Source organism: Zalophus californianus, chromosome 7, assembly GCF_009762305.2.
Source record: "Zalophus californianus isolate mZalCal1 chromosome 7, mZalCal1.pri.v2, whole genome shotgun sequence".
Lineage (NCBI taxonomy): Eukaryota > Metazoa > Chordata > Mammalia > Carnivora > Otariidae > Zalophus > Zalophus californianus.
Genome location: NC_045601.1, coordinates 95,021,994 through 95,045,061, shown reverse-complemented (window position 1 = coordinate 95,045,061; position 23,068 = coordinate 95,021,994). Strand labels below are relative to the sequence as shown.

Genomic DNA, 23,068 nt, shown 5'->3' with positions numbered 1-23,068 from the left:
GAAACCAAACACTGGACACAGCCCCCCGTTCTAATTCATAGTCTCATCTCAGGCCTTGTACTGCAGTTCCACCAGTAAAGTTGTCCCTTCCGGTAAAGGAAGGCAGCAAATCGCAGGATGTGGAAGATGCCCTCCAGCTGTGAATCTAAGTGAAATTACAACTGAGGAATAAAAATGGCCAATCTTTCAGAAGTATGGTGGGCCTTCATTGATTCCCTTTCTGAAAGGAGAGTGTGTGGGAGAAGAGGAAAACAGAGGAATAAAAAAAACCTTGGGCCCCAAGGTCAATCCATAAATGACTGGGGAGCGGTGTATAGAGAGGAGAGGAGGGTATGGCTAACAGGATTACCTCAAATAAATAATTGTTCTTCAGTGTCCCAGTAGGACTCTACGGCAAGAAGGCAACAGGCCAATCTATTACCTCAACAGATTCTGAACCTAAATCCCAGCTTTTTCTACTAAAAAGGAATGTACTGGGGCCCCTGGGTGGCTCAGTCAGTTAAATGTCTGCCTTGGGCTCAGGTCACGATCTCAGGGTCCTGGGATGGAGGCCTGCGTGGAGCTCTCTGCTCAAAGGAAACCTGCTTCTCCCTTTCCCCCCTGCTCGTGCTCCTCTTGCTATCTCTCTCTCCCCTTCTCAAATAAATAAAATCTTTTTTAAAAAAATAAATAAAAGGGAAAGTACTTGTGGTAAGAAAAGGGATTTGGACGAGGGAGGAGAAGTTCCAGAGGCAACTTACACAATGTGCCAATTAACATATTTTATGCTTAAATGGATTATCTCCTTTATATGTTCACACTAACCTATCACTGCCACCATTTTACAGATGAGAGCCTAAGAAGGTTAAGGTCACACAAATAATAAACTGTAAAGACTAGACACAACCCCCTGTCTGACCTCTTGTTACCTCCCATCTTTGACTTACATGCCACAAACTAACAACTTTGAAGGAACCATTCTTCTTTCAAAGATAATTTGCCATAACTTAGCAAAATATATAATTTAAAAAATGAAAAGAAAAAATCCAGCAAAGTCAAATCTGTTCTGGAACTAAATCTCTCAATTGCCTCACTGCCCAAAGCAGCAGAACTACACCAAGAACAGTTCCCCCTGGAGACAAAACTGTGCTGGAGAGAACAGGGTAAAATAATTATATAATATTAAATTAAAATAAATAAAATAATAATTTAGAAAGGGCAAAATTTGTAACAATTATTTCAGAAGATGGGGAACACATCCCTAGCTGGGGTCAGCACTCCCCAGCAGCTGAACCAAGGGCAAAGTCTCCAGGCCCTAGACCCAAGGCACAACTCCGGGGCTGTGCACCCTAGTGCACAAGACAGCCATTCCTCCCCTCTTTGCCCCCTTTAACTTCCTCCCTCACCTCTTCTTCTCTCTTTTCTCCTAGAACTCCCCTATATACCGCCCCCATGGTTTAAGGACTACTTGTGACTACAGTTAAAACTGATGAAACATAAAGAAGACACAAGGATTATCCAATTATCTAAATGATTTCATTCCCATTTTTTCTCTCCTTACCTATTTTCATTTTATTGACTCATTTGTCATGACCATCCTTTCCTATTATCCCATTTTATTAAAAACTCTTAAAATAACATACCTCTCATTCATTGAAAAGGAATATGGTAAGGCAAAAAAGACATGGGACCTGCTTCTCTCCTTTCCCTAATTCTCCCTTAAAGATGTTCAGTATTTCAAGTGAAAAATATAAGAAAATCAATACAGAAAGAAATATTACTTTATAATATTAAAATTTTTTACTTAAAATTCACATACTCAAATTTCCCACTAATGGGATTATGACCAAATGCCCACCGAGAGCAAAAGTGTCCAGCATTTTTTTTTTAGTGAGACAAAAGAGGCTGACTACATAGTGCAATATTCCTTTTACCGTCACTTGAGTGAAACATGGAAAAGATGACATGAAGGCTGCCCTTTCTCTGGTTAACTAATAACAACACAAAACTTAACAGCCTGGTGCCTCTAAACGTTTTAGGATATTTATTTTTCTTCACTTGAGGTTAAAGCTATAACTTCTAGACATAAAAGAATGAAAGATTAAAAAACTGTGTTCTCACATATTTGAGTTTTGTGCCAGAAATTTCAGGGAACAATTTTTAAGATTATAAGGGAAGACTACTTTGAGCTGATACTAGAGCAAAACAGAACAAGAATGTAAGCAACTGACCGTGAGAGTTAGCCAAGACTGTACTGTCTAGCTTTCCCCCACTCCCTACAGTGACTCCTCATTTAATATGAGTTAACTGTAAATTCTGACCCTGTAACATACTTCAGGAACAAATAAGCCAATTTGATTACAAACCTAATCAGTTGGGCTGGTATCTATCTAATGGCTGTTGTGCATAAAATAACATATTTTCCCATTTCTTACTGTGTTGCAGCAGACAAACCTTAAATCTTGAGAGTCGTCATTTTATCAAAAAAAAAGTAGTCACATAGTCCAGGTAAATCAGGCTCTGAATGCTTGCTGTCTGACTCTGAAGGCTATGTGTATATAACCACTAAATTAAACCACCTTGGGTAGTTGCTAGAAGAATTAAATGATTTAATATATGCAATGTATATTACACACAGTGAGAATACTCTTGCCAAGCACTGTGATGGGCCCTAGAATATATATATAATAATATAGACTTTGTCCTCAAGCAGCTCTAACAGTGTTTTGACATTTTTAGCAAAAGAAGTCTCTCTCACTACCCATTTACTCAACCATTCAATTTATGAACTACTTGTAAAATGAATGGCCCAGTCCAACATGCCTGGCATCAGTAGGCCCCCAATAAATAGCCAGTGCTGTGGTCCCTATGGGGGTCATCCTTATTTGTGTTTCTACTTCTCTCTGGTGCCCACTGCCAACAGCTGTAATTTGATTACCAACCAGGAACCATAGGAGTTATGCTCCAGAAGACATGGGGCAACCCTCTGTGCCCACCAAAATGCCCACCCCAAGAGAGCCACAGCTACAAAGATTGCTAGGGCATCAGCCACCAAAGGGGAACCTCTTCATCAAAAATTTTGCTTCCTTTGGATTCACCTCAGAAATGGGGAACTCGTGTCAGAGCCTTCAGCTCCAAAGTTCCATACCACAACCTCACATCAGCCCATCTCTGCCCTGTCCTGTGGAAGAGTCCCACTCACAAAATGTGAATGATGAGACAAAAGCTTGGAAGAGAGTAGGTAAACTGCTGGTATCCTTCATTAGTACTCACAATATATTTCCTCACAAAGTCATCATAAAGCAAAGTGTCTCAACCTTTTATCTCTTGCCAATACACCAAAGGATTCAACTCCCAGCAGTACCAGAAACTCCCTACAGAAATGATTCTCAGTTGGAGAGTGGGTGACATGGCCTGCCTGATATACTAGAATTTGGGAAAAGGGTTTTGTCAATGGGTAGTGAGAGAGGGAGGACTAAAACATCCCTCAGGTGATTTTGATATGCCCCGTGAAATGAGAATCACTTTTATAGAAGGCTATTAGATGCTATTACTATTGGTCCTACTTTGCTACATGATGCTTTAAATAGGATTTGTGAGTAGCTTAAGAATATAACCACATTTAAAATAATGTTTATTTGTGAGAAAATTCTTTCTAAGTCCCAAACAGCAGACTTAAAACGTTACGTGTTTCCATCTTTAGGACTATCCATAAGGGGGGGGGGGGGGGCGGGGAGGAGTGATTGATAGTTCATTGTGAAGTCCTACAGGTGCTTTAGCTGAGATTTATAGAAGGGCTTCGGTAAGATCCAATAACTCCATGAAATTGTATGCAAATTTTATGTGCATGTTTATTTTTCTAGAGAGCTTATATCAGATCTTCAAAGTGCCCCAGAGCACACAAATAAATACTAATTTCAGAACCACAACTATTTTACTACACAGAGAAATGTACACATAAGCACCAATATCTGGGACATACCAAGTACAAGGAATTAAAGAACTCTAGACTTCTGTCTCTATAATCCATCTTTATTCTCATATAACCCTCTGCCATCCACATATATCTGATGCCAGAACTTGGTTTGAAGCTTGAGAAAGAAAAAATCTTACTGAGAATTGAAGTTTTTCCATGCCTTAACACATAAATATTTACATACTTCTTAAACTGCTGAGATTTTTTTTCAGAGTCCAATAATAATAGGTTTTAACTAATGTCACAGAATGCACTGTAATCGCTGTGTACTTATCTTCTCGCCTTCATCACTACCCACAGGACACACACCAGATAATTTTAGATAACTAAAATGCATGTCAAATGCTCTAGAATTTAAACTTTCGATTTGATACTGAAAAGCTATACTTCAGAGCTATACGATCAATTCCTGCACAATAATCAAAAGCACGCTAAACAACTCCAAGATGTGAAAATAATATTAACTGACCTTCATGAGATGCTGATTTATCCATTTTGTAAACGTTTTCTTTTGAACTTTGTCCCGTTCATCTGGAAGAGGAAAAAAGATATAAAAGAAGTTGGTAAAATCTACAAAGAGGAGACTTTAATTGTGATTATGCATATAATAAAAGTAAGGTATTCAAAAAACACTGTTTAGTATATTTGGATTTTCCTGTTACACTTTGGCAACTTACAGCTATCTATAAGAAAGTTAGAGAGCCATCTGTCAAACCGGTCTCTTCGTAGTGTTGTATTTACCAATGTTACTCTGTTAAACAAACCCCTCTGCGCATTCTGTTGCATAAACTTTGTCACAACTACCATTACTAGGAAGTTGTCTGACAAAAAACCTTACTAGCTTCAGGTGAGCCCTTGCACTGAACATCCCTAAGCACCTGACCACGTATTGCATCCCATCTGGTCTTCCAACTAAAAGAGGGAAGGTAGGTAGTGTCATTCTCATCTTTTGGAAGAAGAAACCAAGACTTAGAGGGGTTAAAACACTTGTCCACAACTATTCAGCAAAACATTTAATAGCTGTGATAAAAGGCAGGACTTATATTCAGGTCCTTTGGCTGAAGTAAACTCTGGTTTAATGATTAACCATGCTGCTTCTTTTCTAAACTCCCAGTTTTGAATTGTCTGGTAAAAAAGAATCATCCCAACTAGATTCTCACTACAGAGAGCTGATACTGCCCTGGTTACCACAGACATGGTACACAGAAGAGTGAGGGAAGTCTTCTTATGATTTAAGGAGAAAGAGTACTAGAATGTTGTGGTTCATCACGTCATTATTTCAAAAGAAAACCATAACCTTCCAACATCTAGAATTGACATTCAAAACTATACTACCTTCCTCCTCCCTGGTTCTAGGCAGCAATTCCCTACCTTCTTGTTTCCCTTCTTCCTCCTTTCTGCATCTAGGATAGTGATTTATTCTTCCTTGGTGGTCTTCTTCCTTCCCTACCACAGTTTGAAATTTTCCATTCATTCCCTAGGGATAGGCTATGTCTCACTCTCTCCCTCCTTCTTCATCCCTGAGTGCCCTTAAACTATTTTAATGGAAATGAAGTTCCTTTGAAAATGTTTGTTCTATTTATTAAAAGTATTTATGGACACTGTTAAGGAAACTGGATTCAGATAGCTGCATAGCAATACCTGAACTCACCTTCTATAGACACACCAAATCTACAGCCACATGTGAATGAATTCCCTCTGATAAAGACCTGCAAACTAGCTGAACATCTCCTCCACAACAAAGAACAACAACAACAACAATAACAAAAACCCACAGTGAGACAGGTCGGAGAGGCAGAGACATGGTCACACCACAAATACCCCAGATGCAGTGGCCCAAAACAGGAAGGGATCTCACAAATGTGGAGCATCTCCCGGAGGAGCAAGGTATTTGTGCCCCACATCAGGTACCACAATCCTTGGACCTGCACCAGAGAGATGGGCCCCCGAAACATCTGACTTTGAAAAACAACAGCGCTTACTTCCAAGAGACCCAAAGGGCTGTGTGGAAAAGAGAATATCGACTCTTAAAGGGCTCACACACAGACTCACTCACCCAGGGACCCAGCACAAAAGCAGCAGTTTAAAAAGCACCTAGACCACATGAGAAGGAGATTCATTAGCTAATCTTAAAGCTTCTACTGGTCGTGGAAGGGCACCACCACCCCCTTCTCCCACAGTCCCACTTCAGCCAGTAGGCAGCCTTGTACTGCCCCCAAGCACTGGGCTGCCCTGGGCTGCCCCCAAGCACTACTGAAGGTGATGGGTTTGCCCCAGCCCTAGGCTCCGCGTGGACTCTACTAAAGCCAGTGGGTCCACGCAGGGTCCAGTCCACACAGGGGTGACCCCTGAAGACCTTGTCTCTGGTGGCCAGGGTGGACTGTGTTGCTGGGCTCCATGGAACTAAACCAATAGAAGAGATAGTTCTTGGCAAGCTACCGCTCCAGGGCACAACACAAAACATTAGACAGAAACACCCCCAGTGTTCTGTAAAAAAGGTCTACTTATTCATCTTGGAGCATTAGCCAGAGGGGTAGGCTTCAGGTATACCATACATCTAAAAACCACGGAGGAGCTCTCAGAAAACATAGGCCAGAGGATGCCACCTTTGTACTCTTCCTCAGCCTCACTACAGCTTGCAGGTACTTCCCAAAAGAGCTTATACACTCATCTGGAGCCCTGATTTTTTCAACTGTTTCCAAGAAGACATCTCTAAATCACTTGGTCTGCAGGCCCAGGAGAGGTTATGACTATGGTTCCACAGGACTGTATGTATGTGCATACTTTAAAAGGTGCTGCCTGCAATGTCCACAATAGCCAAACTGTGGAAAGAGCCAAGATGTCCATCAACAGATGAATGGATAAAGAAGAAGTGGTATATATATACAATGGAATATTATGCAGCGATCAAAAGGAATGAGATCTTGCCATTTACAACAACGTGGATGGAACTGGAGGGTGTTATGCTGAGTGAAATAAGTCAATCAGAGAAAGACATGTATCATATGACCTCACTGATATGAGGAATTCTTAATCTCAGGAAACAAACTGAGGGTTGCTGGAGTGGGGGTGGGGTGGGAGGGATGGGGTAACTGGGGTGATAGACATTGGGGAGGGGTATGTGCTATGGTGAGCGTTGTTAATTGTGCAAGACTGTTGAATCACAGACCTGTACCTCTGAAACAAATAATGCAATATATGTTAAGAAAAAAAAAAAGAAGAAGAAGAAGAAGATAGCAGGAGGGGAAGAATGAAGGGGGGGAAATTGGAGGGGGAGATGAATCATGAGAGACGATGGACTCTGAAAAACAAACTGAGGGTTCTAGAGGGGAGGGGGTGGGGGGATGGGTTAGCCTGGTGATGGGTATTAAAAGGGCACATTCTGTGTGGAGCACTGGGTGTTATGCACAAACAATGAATCATGGAACACTACATCAAAAACTAATGATGTAATGTATGGTGATTAACATAACAATATTAAAAATTTAAAGAAAAAAAAAAGGTGCTGCCTGAGGGTCTGGCTTCCAATCAGCCAGAAAATAAATGCCGACTGAGATCCCTTCCTTTGGAACACTGTCAGGGTTTGGCACAATCTCAACAACTGGGACCTGTCGAGGGTAAAGCAGGCTGCTTAAACATCACAAAAGTTTGAGAGACAACAAAGAGCTAGGGCAAGGTTGAATGATAAGGTCCATCGCCTACACAAAACCACTCCTTCAAGACGGGGAAGAGGTAGGTGATTTGCCTGATACACAGAAATGAACATAGAGAGAAAAGCAAAATGAGGGAACCCAGGAATATGTTCCAAGCAAAAGAACAAGATAAGACCCCAGGAAAAAACCTTAATGAAATGGAGATAAGTAACTTATCCGATAAAGAGTTCAAGTAATGGTCATGAAGATACTCAAAGAACTTGAGAGAAGAATGGATGAACTTCAACAAAGATAGAAAACATTAAGAAAGTACTAAACAGAAGTCACAGAGCTGAAAAATATAATAACTGAATTGAAAAATATATCAGAGTGGTTCAACAGCAAACTAGATGAAGCAGAACAGATCATCCTAGAAGACAGGGCAGTGGAACCCACCCAAACACAGCAGCAAAAAGAAAAAAAAAGAATTTTAAAAAGAGGAGATAGCTTAAGAGACCCATAAAACAACATGAAGCAGAATAACATTTACATTATAAGAATCTCAGAAGAAGAAAAAGAATGAGAAAAAGGGGCAAAAAACTTTTTTGAAGAAATAATGGCTGAACATTTCCCTAACCTAAGGAAGGAAGGAGAAATCCAGGTCCAGGAAGCACAGAAAGTTCCATATAAGAAGAACCCAAAGAGACGCACACCAAGAGACACTGTAATTAAAATGTCAAAAGTTCAAGAAAAAGAGAGAATCTTAAAAGCAGCAAGAGAAAAACCACTTGCTACATACAAGAGAAGCCCCATAAGACTATAAGTTGATTTTTAAGAAGAAATTTTGAAGACCAGAAGAAAGTGGCATGATATATTCAAAATACTGAAAGGAAAAAACTTCCAACCAAGAATACTCTACCCAGCAAGTTTATCATTCAGAATTGAAAGAGAGATAAAGAGTTTTCCAGACAAGTAAAAGCTAAAGGTATTCATCACCACTAAACTGGCCTTCCAAGAAATGTTACAGAAACTTCTTCAAGCTGAAAAGAAAAGGCACTAACTAATAACAAGAAAACTTATGTTTACATAAGTAAAAACTGCACTGGGAAAGCAAATATAAATGTAGTGGAATGTATGAAGGTTAAAAGACAAAAGTAGTAAAATTAACTATAGCTACAATAGTAAGTTAAGGGGTAAACAAAATAAAAATATGTAAGATATGATATCAAAAACGAAAAACATGAGGATGGAAGCAAAGTAAAAGGTACAGTTCTTAGAATGTGCTCAAACTCAGCTTAACTATCAACTTAAAATAGACTGTTACATATAAAGAATGAGACAGATGAATCTCACAGTAACCACAAAGCAAAAACTTATAGTAGATACATAAAAGATAATGAGAAAGGAAACATAACCTAACACTAAAAAACGTTATCAAATTACAATGGAAGAAAGCAAAAGAAGAAGAAAGGAACAGAGAGGAACTACAAAAATAACCAGAAAACAATTAACAAAATGACATTAAATACATACCTATCAATAATTGCTTTATTTAAGATTTTATTTTTAAGTACTCGCTACTCCTAACATGGGGGCTTGAACTCACAACCACAAGATCAAGAGTTGCATGCTCTGCCAAGTAAGCCAGCCAGGTACCCCAATAATTGCTTTAAATGTAAATGGACTAAATTCTTCAAACAAAAGACACAGATTGGCTCAATGGATTTAAAAAACAAGACATGTATATATTGCATGTAAGAGACTCACTTCAGATCTAAGGACACACAGAATGAAAGTGAAGGGATAGAAAACATACTGTATGCAAATAGAAGTGAAAAGAAAGCTGTTATGGCTACACTTATATCAGACAAACTAGACTTTAAAACAAAGACTGCATAAAAGACAAAGAAGGACATTACCTAATGATAAAAGGGTCAATCCAACAAGAGGATTTAACACTTGTAAACATTTATGCACTCTAAATATATGAAGCAATATTAACAAGACCTAAAGGGAGAAACTGACAGCAATACAATAATAGTATGGGACTTTAACAACCCATTTATGTCAATGGATAGATCACCCACACAGAAAATTAATATGGTAACATTGGCCTTAAATAGTACATTGGACCAGATGGACTTAATACATATATACAGAATATTCTATCCAAAAGCAGCAGAATACACATTCTTCTCAAGTACACGTGGAACATTCTCCAGGACAGATCAAATGTTAGACCAAAAAACAAGCCTCAACAAACTTAAGAAGATTAAAATCATATCAAGCATCTTCTCTGACTATGATGGTATAAAACTAGAAATTAATTACAGGAACAAACATCACAAATACATGGAGACTAAACAACATGCTACTGAACAACCAATAAGTCAACAAAAAAATCAAAGGGGTAATTAAAAAAATATCTTGGGACAAATGAAAATGTAAATACAACATTCCAAAACCTATGGGATACGGCAAAAGCAGTTCTAAGCAGAAAGTTCACAGCAATACAGGCCTGCCTTAGGAAACAAGGAAAAACTCAAATAAACAATCCAACTTTACATCTAAAGAAACTGGAAAATAAAAGCAAAGAAAGCCCAAAATTAGTAAAAGGAAGGAAATAATAAAGAGTGGAAAATACTTCCTTAACTTATAATAGGGTTATGTCCCAGTAAGCCCATCAGAGATTGAAAATATCATAGATTGATAATGTATATATTACAGCAAACCTACAGAACATCACAGCTTAGTCTAGCCTACCTTAAACATGCTGAGAACATTTACACTGGCCTACAGTTGGGCAAAATCATCTAACACAAAGCCTATTTTATAATAAGTGTGATTCATCATGTAATTTACTGAATACTATACTGAAAATGAAAAACATAATGGTTTTAATGGTTGTAACTATATCAGTTGTTTACCTGTCACCGCATGCCTGACTGGGAGCTGCAGCTGACACTGCCCACCGTCATGAGAGAGTATTATACCACATTTCAGGAGCCAAAAAAAAAAGATCAAAATTCAAAGTATAGTTCCCTACTGAATGGAAATCACTTTCATACTAGAGTAAGTCAAAAAATCTAACTTGAACCACCATAAGTTCGGGACCATCTATAATGAAATGTAGACAAAATAAATAAATAAAAAAGATCAATGAAGTCAAGAGCTGGTTCTTTGAGAAGATATATGAAAAGATAAAATTGACAAACTTTTGCCTAGACTCACCAAAAAAAAGAGAGCTCAAATAAAATTGGAAATGAAAGAGAAGTTATAACTGATACCAAAGAAATATAAAGGATCATGAAGAAACTACTATGAACAAATTATACCCCAACAAATTAAACCTAGGATGGATAAATTCCCAGAAACATACAATTTTCCAAGATCAAATCATGAAGAAATAGAAAATCTGAATAGATCAAGTACTAGTAAGGAGATTGAATCAGTAATGAAAAAACCCCCAACAAACAAAAGTTCAAGAGCACACAGCTTTTTACTGCTGTGGGTTTGGTATATATGGCCTTTATTATGTTAAGCTGTGTTCCCTTTACACCCACTTCACTGAGTCTTTATCATAATGGATGTTGAAATTTGTCAAGTGTCTTTTTTCATCTATTGAGATAATATAATTTTTATCCTTCATTTTGTTAATGTGGTGTATCATTTTGATTGATTTGTGAATGTCGAATCACCTAGAACAAATCTCACTTGATTATGATGTACGACCCTTTTAATCTATTGTTGAATTTAGTTTGCTAATATTTTGTTGAAGATTTTTGCATCTACGTTCATCAGGGATATTGGCCTATAATTTTCTTTTTTGTGGTGTCCTATTTGGTTTTGATATCAAGGTAATGCTAACCTTGTAAAATGAGTTTGGAAATAGTCTCTCCTCTTCAATATTTTTGAAACAATTTGAGGATAGCTATCAAATCTTTGAATGTTTGGCAGAATTCACAGATGGCCAAAAGTGCAGGAAAAGATGTTCAACATCACTAATTATCTGGGAAATGTAAATCAAAACCACAACGAGATATCACGGCACACCTGTTAAAATGGCTGTTATCAAAAAGTGAAGAAATAGCAAGTGCTGGCGAGAACGTGGATGAAAGGGAACCCTTGTACTCTGTTGGTGGGAATATAAATTGGTACAGCCACTATAGGAAACAGTACGGATGTTCCTCAAAAAATAAAAACAGAATGACCATAGGGTAGTTGATCCAGTTATTTGACCTCTGGGTATTTATCCAGAGGAAACAAAAACACTAATTCCCAATGTAAAATCTCTAGGCACAACTCTCCCCAAGAATAATGATATCAAATAATTGTTAACCAATATTATCATCCACAAAATATGTACTGATTCCTCTGTTGGCCCCTTTGGGGTATCATCTATACCTTACTCACCTTTGTCTACCCGATAGAAGATGTTACAGTGCTTTTATGTACTTAACAAATAATTACCCAAAATGTGAATTAATTATGCTTCAAAAAGGACAACTGAACTCTATAGAGGTAGATATACTACTATATCTCTTAAAGAAATAATGGCATCTTAAACATCCTTGAGGCTTGCCATGCCTAAAGAGTTCAGAATGAACCTAAATTACTAGTACACAAGGCAAGAACAAAGAATAAGAAGCAACTACTAGTCCTACTTACTGATAAAATGTAGATTCTATACATCTCTCATTTACTCATTTGTTCCAACATCTATCAGGCCATATGATAAGCCCAGTGCCACAGTGGTACTAGGATAACCATGCCGACAGAAAGCTCACTGGCCCTTGCTCTCCAGAGTTCATCATCTAGAGAGGGCACCTGACATGAAGGCAGTGTGATAAGCATGCCAACTGAGCAAATGATGCAGCATTCACCATGTAAGCAAGCACAAATGAGAGAAAGACCAACCCTGCTCAGGGCAGTCAAATGGGACTTGGAGGAAAATAAGTAGATTAGCAAGACTGAAGCCAGCCATGTGTTAAAACCCATGTGTTGTGATTCCCTCCAGAGTCGTTTCCTCTACCCCAAAGATAGAGTCCTCTTTCAAATGCAAGTGCTAAACACATCTCAATCACAGACAGGGTGCTGAAGAATCTGGCTCTACCATGTGAAAGAAATTTCTGTGCCATGTGCCATGTGAACTTTGGACAAGCAAGTGCAAACAATAAAACCTCTGCACCAAAGTCTAGTACTCCTATCACCTTTTCAGCAGTGCTTTTCCAAGCCTCCAGCAAGACAAAAACAGAGTAAGGGAATAAAAAAAAAAAGATTACTTCTTAGGCAATATCCACACTATTCCCATCCAATTAATAACCTAGGACCCTAATCTTAAATCAGCAAAAAAACACATTAAAATGTATTATTAATTAAAAATCTTCATAATTCAAGGATAGCTTTCATATCATGTTATAAAATATGAGATTAAGGCATTCCTGTAACTATCCTCCAAAATTTTATTAATTTTTTGGATTATCATGTAATAATACAAACTCTTAACAAATTTACTCTGCCTCATTAAATTTAATATATGTACATGTTATATATAATTATATATATAATGGTATATACAATACATAATTATTTACATAATTATGTATATATATAAATTCTCCTCTTGGCATATAATGGTTAATAAATTTCTTATTTTTTAAATTAATAAAAAGTGGTCCTCTATTTTAAGGAATATGAAGACATAGAACATACGTTCTTAAAAAAAATCACTTATTGATTAATTGCTTACCCACATGGCATATAAAGAATGGTGATTTAATCAAATAATTTACCTCCCGGTACAGATGAGAGATTCACTTAAATAATACAACTCTAAAAAGATTATTTTGATCACTGAGATTTGGTTTGGAGGTTTCTGCTAGAGGCTCAAAAACACTGCTGAAAACGTAAGATGAGAGCTAAATATCTGGCAGGTAATGCTGAGGTAATATACCTGGGAATTATGACCCACAACTAAATTACATGAGTAAGGTACGAAGAGTAAAGCTAACTAAATAACACACACAATTCATAAATTCTGATACAGTTTTCTAACAGTAACACCTAAACCTTTTCTTTTAAACCATGATCAACCTAGATGTCTCCCATACCAAGGCAGGTTCTTCAACACGAGAAGCCTCCCACAGTGCTACAACAATGAGGAAAGTGGTAATGTGGACCTGAAGGGCCTCAACTTCCTTCAGGAAAGGCACTTACCAATCAGGGAATAATTTAAGTCTGGGGAGACAGTGATTTGCCACTTTCCATAAGCATTATTTCAAAAGGGAGTTACTTCAAAGGGGAGTATTCCAGATTACACCATCTAATTTTCCAATTACAAGTCTCATAATGGTTCTTTATTTCATTTCAGTAAGGGATGTCTAACATTGAGATTTATATTTAGGGCAACATTGCTATGACAACAAAAAGGGAAAACGATTCCTGAGATTTTAACTGATGTTACTGGTTTTACAGACTATCCAGTTATTCTTCTGAATGAAGTTTTAGAACATTCCTCTATTGGAAAATTATTTCATGTATAGACTAAGTTTCAAGTAAAAATATACATCTATGATCACCTCAAGTACAACCTGGCTGAAAATACGTAATGACACAGAAAGCAAAGAACAACAGCATTTGGAAAAAACAAATGTGCAAAAAGAGCACTTATAACTGTTACAACCTACGCTGACTGGTTTTCAGTAAAATCCAATGGAAATTAAATCCACTTAGTATCACACATAAAATAAATATTAGGATTATTTACATACATCTCCTATGTACAACAAGAGGGTGAAAGTTCTCTCCAGGGAGGCTCATTAGTTATTATGTAGCCTGTCCAGATTTCTGAAGGTGCCCCACAGTCGGCTAAACTCCTGCCGCACAAACCAACACAGGTAATGCAATTTTCCTTTCTCAGTACTGAAAACATGAAAGTGATATTACAGGTCAAACTACTAACCCATACAGCACATCAGCCCCACCAGCTTTGCATTCCAGTCTTGATCATTCCTCATGAGCTGCCCCATCATTCTGAGAGTAATGTGTCCAATAGTTCCCTAAACTTTCGGCACAAACTCTGATGTGTCAGAGCCCTGTTAACTTTCTATGTAGAAAGAAAAACACTGACTAGACACTCCCACTTGCAAGCTGAAAACTAGTCAACTCCCCCTTTTAAACAAACACTAGCAAAGCCAGCCTCCTGCACTATTTTGCATACGATATATACAACTATTACTAAAAAAAAAACTAAGTTATCTTTCTCCTTTTAATTTTAAGCTGTTCATACAAGTCCCTTAAAAAGAGAGTTTTGATTTCCTAACTTTTTTTGCAACAAGGCAAACCAATAGGATGTTACATTTCACTGCTGAACTAGCTCATCACATTCTCTAACACCCCAGGCAGAATTCCCCTGGAATAAAAAACAACACCCAGCCTAACTTGTTTAACTCATCCCTGATATTCATGCTATGAAGGTAATTTAGAAAGCTCAACTTTATATGCTAGACATATATCCTTCAGGGGGAATTCCACCACCAAGTATTTATGTACATTTCACAAAAATTTTCACTTCAATCACAATTCTTTGGGCTGGATGATACCTCTTCATTTTAAAGTTATAAAAAACAAGATTTGGGGAGATTAAGAAACCAGCTTAATATTCCACAACCTACGTGGGATCTTTAATCTGATTCTAAAACCCACTTTTTTCTATGTCATCAAACAACAGAACCTCTAATAGAATAATGCAGGAAAAACAAGGGGTCTCCAATTTATGAGATCTTCGCTTCTGAGCATGAATGAAAAAATGTCAAGAAATGAGAACCCCTGGGGTGTCTGGCTGGTCCTGAGTTTGAGCCTCACGCTGGGTGTAGAGATTAAATGAATGAATGAATGAATGAATGAATGAATGAATGAATAAATAAATAAATAAATAAATAAAATTTTAAAAGGAAGGGAGGGAGGGAAGAAAGGGGAACCCCTGTTCTAAAGAAGCAACAGACCAAGCACCTTCAGTTCTCCTATGTTTGTCTGAAACATGAGACAAACAGACCTCCCTGAATAGAAACTGTATGAACTATAACTTCAAAATGACAAACAACAACAAAAAGATCACTAGTTATTTTCAGCTACAGGGAACCAGCAAATTCGATCATGCCAAGGGAAAAGACCCTGCTAGATTAATAGTTGCCAATATGCTTTGGGAAATATCCACACATGATCTTTAACTCTATTCTAAATACACCATATATCAACTTCTGCAGAGAAGTTTAAAGTATCTGCTCAGTAAGTATCCTTGGCTTCCTTCCTCTCCCTTTCTAATTGTCTTTGTTTTATCAGAGCCCCTGCCCCACCACAGAATAGCCTGAGTTTACCCATTTCACTGAAGGAGGGTTATAACAGTAGCAAACAACCTGGGAGCACTTACTATTTGCCAGGTATTGTTCTCAGCAACATACATACAACACACATATACTGCATATTATCCTCACAACAATCCTGCGAGATCATGTCCATTTACAAAAGAAGAAACAGAAGCACTGAGAGGTCAAACAACTTGCCCAGGGTCATACAGCTACTAAGGTGGGGGGAAGGGAGAGGATGCAGTTTGTAAAAGCATATTCAGTATTATAAATTTCATACTTAGAAAACAAAATGCTAACTTCTTAATAAGTTAACAACAAAAAGTAAAAAGTGAGGCTTGGACAAATCTTCAGTGGTGAGGATACACAAAAGATGGAATTCACCTTCTGTAGATGAGTCATTCTCAAGAATACAGGAAGGCTAATTGCAATGCTTTACCAAGAGGTCACATCAGAATTTAGGGCAAGCATGAGATTTCCGTTTTATTAATAAGGTTCATATGTGAATTTCAAAAGACTGGACAACACTTTGCAAAAGGCTCTATCTTAAAAAAAAAAAAAAAGATGATGAATTGTTGGAGCCATGTGGAAAAAAGATAGGGGTGGGAGAGAATAAGGGGATGGATCTGGTCGCTTTCCCCACCACTGCCCAGAAATAGCTCTGTAGTACAATCCACTAAAAATAGCAAGGGAAAACCTCTAAGATTTCTATCATTATAGAAGGAAAACTGGCTGGAAGAAATAGTTGGGATTAGTGAAAAGACCAGCTCCTGAGACAATGCCAACTGATGAGCAGGGAGCTGGTAAGAATGGATCAGACCTGATGCACAGCACCACCCCTCTCTCTCCCCCTGCCCAGTCCCCCCTCTGGCCACCTGTGAGCTGGCAGCCTGTACCCAATCACCACCTAGGGGCTCTGCCCTTCATCGTAGCAACAAATCCCTTGCCCACCTGATATGATGCTCACATACAGTGGCCCTAGCCAACATCATCTGTGACTGGAGGTTGTAGGTGTAATGGTAAGAGCAAGGGAGTCCTTGCTCCTATTTTAGTTGAAAAATCTTACCAATTATTCCCACAGAAATATCATTATGGTTTATTTCTATAAGTATAGAGCTACAACTAATCTAACTTTCCCCCACTGATCCATGTGACCCAATTCTGTGGGACTACAGACCTAGAGGAAGATACTTAACATCTCTGAGCCTTCGACGCAGCATCTAGCCCCTGTCCCTGTTTTGTTAAAAGCAGGATTCTTACTAGGAAAATTCCACCAAAATCATGCCATTAAATTATCATTAAAAAAAATCAGCAACACACCTGAGAACTCCATGGGTGAAAGTATATCAATGTTATTTCCCAGTAATTTCTTAGCTTAGTCACTACTGCAAAGGCCCATATACTTCAAGCCTATACCTGATCTCCTAATCAGGAGTATTGTTCTGTCTCTGTTGTAATTACTTTTGGTAACAGGAGATTCTCAGACTGTTGCATGATACAAGAAATACTTTAAGACTATAGTTGAGACAGTGTCTCCTCTTTCATTTTCAGGTTCAATTACTCACAGCTTAAAAAGAATTCTTCCTCCTCTACAAGAAATGACAGGATAAAAAAAAATTCTAGGGTTGCCCCTTTCTTATTACTAGCTTTTATCAATTTAAATCCCCAATGTTGATGAATCTCAGCTTTTGTTTTTTATGACTATTATTTGTTAACATCTGAATCTAAATAAAATTGACATTACTTTCTGTTACAGTCCCTCCTTGCTGAGAGCATAACCAGTCTACTGCTTCTGTGCTAGACAGTAAGTATGGTTAAAAACCATTTAAAACAGAGTTATTGGCATATCTTCATAAAGAAGCTCTTTACATTTTCAAAATCCTTAATCCTTCTGCCAAGAAGATGAATATAGCTTAAAAAGGAGATATTATTTCAAGATAAGCATGGAACTGACAACGCATCTCAAACATATAGCTATAATAAAATCTTCAGACTTACACTATCTGGCAGTACATGAAGAAATTATACAATATTAGAAATAAGAATGAGGAAAAAAATTTAAGGTTTTATTTTTAAGTAATGGGGGCTCAAACTTACAGCCCCAAGATCAAAAGATATGCTCTACCTACTGAGCCAGCCAGGTGCCCTGAGAATGAAAGAATTTTTTAAACAAATGAAACCATTAGGAGAAAATACAGAAAATTGTGTTTTAAAAATAGTTGGAAGAGTGTTTCAAAACAAATTACAAAACCTCTAAAAAACACGAACATATAAAGGCAGACAAAAATTTTTTTTAAGGCAGACAAATCTGGGGCACCTGGGTGGCTCAGTCAGTTAAGTAGCTGACTTTCGATTCTGGCTCAGGTCATACGTGATCTCAGGTTCATGGGATTGAGCCCCATGTCAGGCTCGACACTGGGCATAGAGCCTACTCGGGATTCTCTCTCTCTCTCTCTCTCTCTGCCCCTCTCCCCACATCCCACCCCCCACCCCCACTAATGTGTGCTTATGCTCTCTCTCTCTCTCAAAATTAATTAATAAAGGCAGACAAATTTGACAAAATACTGATGTAACAGTGATGCTATAAATGAAGTTAAACATAAAGCATGACTAACTGAAAGAAAATATATGCTACATAGATAATACACACTAAAACATCCAAAATATAACTCCTATTAATCAGTAGGAAAAAAGACAGCCCCTTCCCAATTACAAATGATTTGAACATAACAAGTCTACAAGTCAGAAAGAAGGAATGCAAAATGGCCAACAAAGACATGGGGAAATACGTCACCCGTCTTACAGAATATCAGTAATGGAAACCTTGCACATAGTGACATGAAAAAGGTTCTAAGATATATAGTTAAGTGAAAAAATAATAATAATAATATATATAAAAGATGTGTGTCAGATTGGAAAGAACAGTTTCATCAGAAGAGGACAGAAGCTGGAAGGAGTGGGGATCAAGGTGATATAATGCATATTTCATTCTTCATACGTCTGTATTGAGTGTTTGAATCTCTTACAAGGAAGATGCCTTTGTGTGTTACGTGAAAAATAACTGTTGAGAAAAAAGGTGTCTCAAGTACTTTTATTCATTTATATATTCAGTACTCTGACAGACTTTATAGAAGACACAGAAAAAAGACTAAGTCACAGGTCAGAGTACCCCCACTCAGATCTGAAGACAGAGCTAAACACTTCAGTTACGGCTAGGCTGCTTTTAGGCTGCTGGCTGCAGGAGGAAATGAAGAGCAGGGGAGAGAGGGGAAGGGCGAGGGGAGTGGAAAGAGGAGTAAGAGGGAGGGAGAAGGGGACATTCAGCTGGTGACACCTTTTCAGGGGCTGATTGCCCGGGCTGGGATCCAAAATGACGAGGCTGTAGAAAGTCTCTGAAAGGAGAATTGATAACTGAGAATATATTCAGAAATTATCCTGCTCGGAGGGTTTGAAGTTTAATAGCCACAGGACAAAATACAGTCATGGTTCTGGCTCTCCTCTGTCGGGAATCCAGAAGCAGGCCAAGATAGAATGTGCTAAGTAAGCTGAGGCAGAGATGATGCAGAACAATAGAGCCATAAATCTCTCCACACAAACGCTTTTTTGGATAGCTCCTCCCCTGCTGCCACCACTTCCCACAATCAATGATCAGGTCTGGTACTTTCCTGCCACCGCAGGGGCTGTGTGGCTGAGGATCCGCAGTAGAGGTGGCTGGGGACAAAAGAAGTACTTACTGGATTCTGCTCTGAAGAATTGGCTGGTATCTGTCCTCACAACTGGCCAAGAACTGCAATATAAAACACCTAAAATCTGATTTTAGCCTACTTTTCCAACGGAGCACACTAAAAACACATGAACATGAAGAACCTTCTAATTGCAGTTACACTGCTACAACATCTAAGCACTGTTTATGATCTAGCTGCTGTCCTTCTGAGTCACTGTTAAGGGTAGAAAGTTTCTGTAATTCTTTATCTGTGTTCAACAACTTAAAGAAATTACAGTTCTTTTAGGGTTTTCAATCTTTGCCTTTCCTTCCGATTCAGAGGTCTGGTTAAGAATATATACTAAAGACCATAGTTATTACATACAAGTTGATGAAAACAAAGTAAATAAACATTGTTTCCACACTATTTATATATGAGATAAATCTACCAAGATTATGAGTACCTGAGATCCTGTGGGGTTTTAAATTTTAAAGTCTTTAGTTTTGAAAACTTTTACAACTATAACTACCATATGGAAGGAAAACAGAACCACTCACTTTAAAATCCAAATCAATCCAAGTTAACCCAAAAATTAAGACCTTCAATAGCTCAGAGAAAAATATAAATGACAAATTATAATGAATGCTTATTGTGTTCTCAGATTTCTTTCAAATTGTATGACTTGTTGGTTTCTGAAAGAATATTTCCTCTTTCCCTTATTTTCTGTTCCAATACCTTAATTAGATAATATACATTTATGTAAGTTTAGTAAGTAATCAGGTGCCTTTAGACTTTAAAACATAAAAAAATAAAATAAAAGGAATTTCCCTCTATATAGTTCACTCTCTATGTGCTCCATTTGGTAGGCTATGAAGGTAGCTGTGGGAAGAAGAGAGAACACACTTAGGAGTTGAGGCAAGGGTAAGGGACCTACACAAATATGAGTCCAGATCCTGGCATCAACACCAGCGAACAATTTCAGCTTGGGAAAATGATTTAACTTCTGTTAACTCAAGTTACTTCATCTGTAAAACTGAATAACCATCACCAGGTACCTTACTAGATACCTAATCCATATATTAATATAAGCACTAAGTAAGATGATAGTAATATAAATATGATACAGTTGACCTCAACAAATACTACTGGCTTCCTAATCATTTTAATTCAATTAGCAAATATGTATTAAGCACCTACAACAAATGTCAAGTGTCAAACTCATGTCAAAGTTACTCTGCTGTACACTACAGGACTTCACATCATCTCACAAATACTACTGTATTTATGTATCATGACCTTCATTTTACTCATTAAAAATAAATAAATTTCAAAGGATTTAATCTGGCCTAAGGTTTCTCCCAGCAAGGAAGCAGCAGAGCTGGAATTTGACCCAGAATTTTTAATGCCCTTCCTACTTTGTACTAGTAGGAATAAGACACAGGGTGACTCAAACCCATATACTCTCCAGAATCAAGGAACCTAGGAAAAGACATAAGATAAATAGGTGCCTTAATTTCTTATCATACCAATTCCAGAAAAAGGAAAACCAAAGTAAAATGTCCTCAGCTACCGAGAAAACTATCCCTTTTTCAGTAAACTGCATAAAATCTCTCTATATGGTGAACTAGAAAAAGAGAGAAAAATCCTTAATTCTTGTCAACGTAATATAGTAAATCAATACCAGGGACAAAAATAAGAACTTGGGAGTTCTTGTCTCTCTCTGATAATAGACTGTGGGTTATTGCACAATAGAACATTCTTACTCTGTTTACCTTGAATATAATCAGTCTTTCTTGGTAAGTATTGACTGGTACCATGAATCTGTCACAGTGGCCCAAGGAACAAAATCAAAAGTAACTTAATACATGGTCTAATATTCATCTAACAAATTTCATTCTTCATGAAAGAGAGTGACCTAGAATTCTTTTTCTTTAACAGAGGTATAATTGACATCTAGAAGTCTTAATAACTTCTTTCACACAGTTGTGATCTCTTTTACTTTGACCAAGGATTTGAGTATTTTTTCAGGTTGCAAGGCTACATTTCTCAAGCTGAAGGAAACTACAGGGTGATTCATAAGCACAGTACCTTTCACTCCTCTAATACAAGGCCAGTCATGGAGTGAGCCAACAGCAGGGATAGAGTAGGAAACACCCAAGACAACCACTCTGAACCACTGGAAAAAAAATTCAACCTGGGCTCGTTTTACAATGAGGTTACCTCCCACCCAAAGTTTCATATTTAAATGTAGTTTACAGCTTGTGGGGCAACTGCTTCAGGGACAGCATCACTGTCCATGCGTCACTGGGCTTCAGAAGCCACATGGCAGGTGACCTCACTTCATCCCAGCAGCCACACCCACACGTGCTGATGAGCAAAAGGAAAGACACACAGAGTAATAAGTGTCTGGAGCGCCAGGAGACTTCTCCCTGAGGCTTCATTGCTCTCAGGGCGAAAAGCTCCTCAAACTTGTTTTAGTCAGAGATGCACTCTCCCAAGCAGAGCCTACCCAGAATGCAACGGGTGAAACAGATGGGGATGAAAGGGCTCTGACACACGTGAGAGGAGAAAAGAGCTTCTCCCTAAGCTACTCCCTAGAACGTTGCCTTTCCAGGCCTCAACTTTCTACAGAACTCATGTCTTGTCCACCTGCTTTTTTCCCCTTTAACACAAAAGGAAATCCTGAAGAACTGGCTACTCTCCTCAGACATCCTTCCAGGCATTTTTAAAAGAATCTACGCACCTTTATTTTCTCCTATTACGACAGTGGTCTCAAACTTTCACGTGACCCTCCTACCTATCCTCATAAGAAAGTAACATGTCACACTCCAAGTCCCTTAAAACAAAAGAAAAAAAGAAGATATATGCCAGAAAAGAATAGTGCAGTTTTTTAGTTTGTTTCCACACTTATTAGTGAGTAGATAAACGATATAACGAAGATTAGGGCTGGCAGAACAAAGAGGAGAAACTGAGTATTAAGGACATGCCGATAATAACAGATGCATTTAAGGAAGTTTGCTAATAGCTAATTCTGTGTGGTAAAAATCGGCATCCTGAGGTAGTGCTGATGGGAAACCTCTAGTGGGAATTTGGCAATACTCGTAAAGAAGCTTTTAAAATGTTTATAATATTCATGTGTCCAGACATAGTAAATATAATGTTTGACATCTCTATAATACTGTGTGTCAGGCCCTGTCCCACACATTTTATATCTTCATAGTGGAGGCCTGTTATTATTCTTAATTTACAGATGAGGAAACTGAGGCACTGGGAAGTAATCTGTTCAGGGTCAGAAACTGGGATTCAAACCAAGGCAGTCAGCTGCCCAGCCCACACTCATAACTCCTGATGCTGCATTGTCTCTGGAATATAGTCTATAAAAACACCAAAATTCAGACAACAACTTCTATAAGA

General features: G+C 38.0%; 1 protein-coding gene across 23 annotated transcripts in view; it reads right to left on the bottom strand.

The window, feature by feature from the left end:
- The window catches only part of DST (dystonin), a 486,661-nt gene that overhangs the window by 264,354 nt on the left and 199,239 nt on the right, over nucleotides 1-23,068 (bottom strand). For all 23 annotated transcript variants that reach the window (XM_027601381.2, XM_027601378.2, XM_027601372.2 and 20 more), the window contains one exon: nucleotides 4,425-4,486. In XM_027601381.2, coding sequence (XP_027457182.2) covers nucleotides 4,425-4,486 — 62 coding nt within the window. The remainder of the gene's footprint in view (nucleotides 1-4,424; nucleotides 4,487-23,068) is intronic.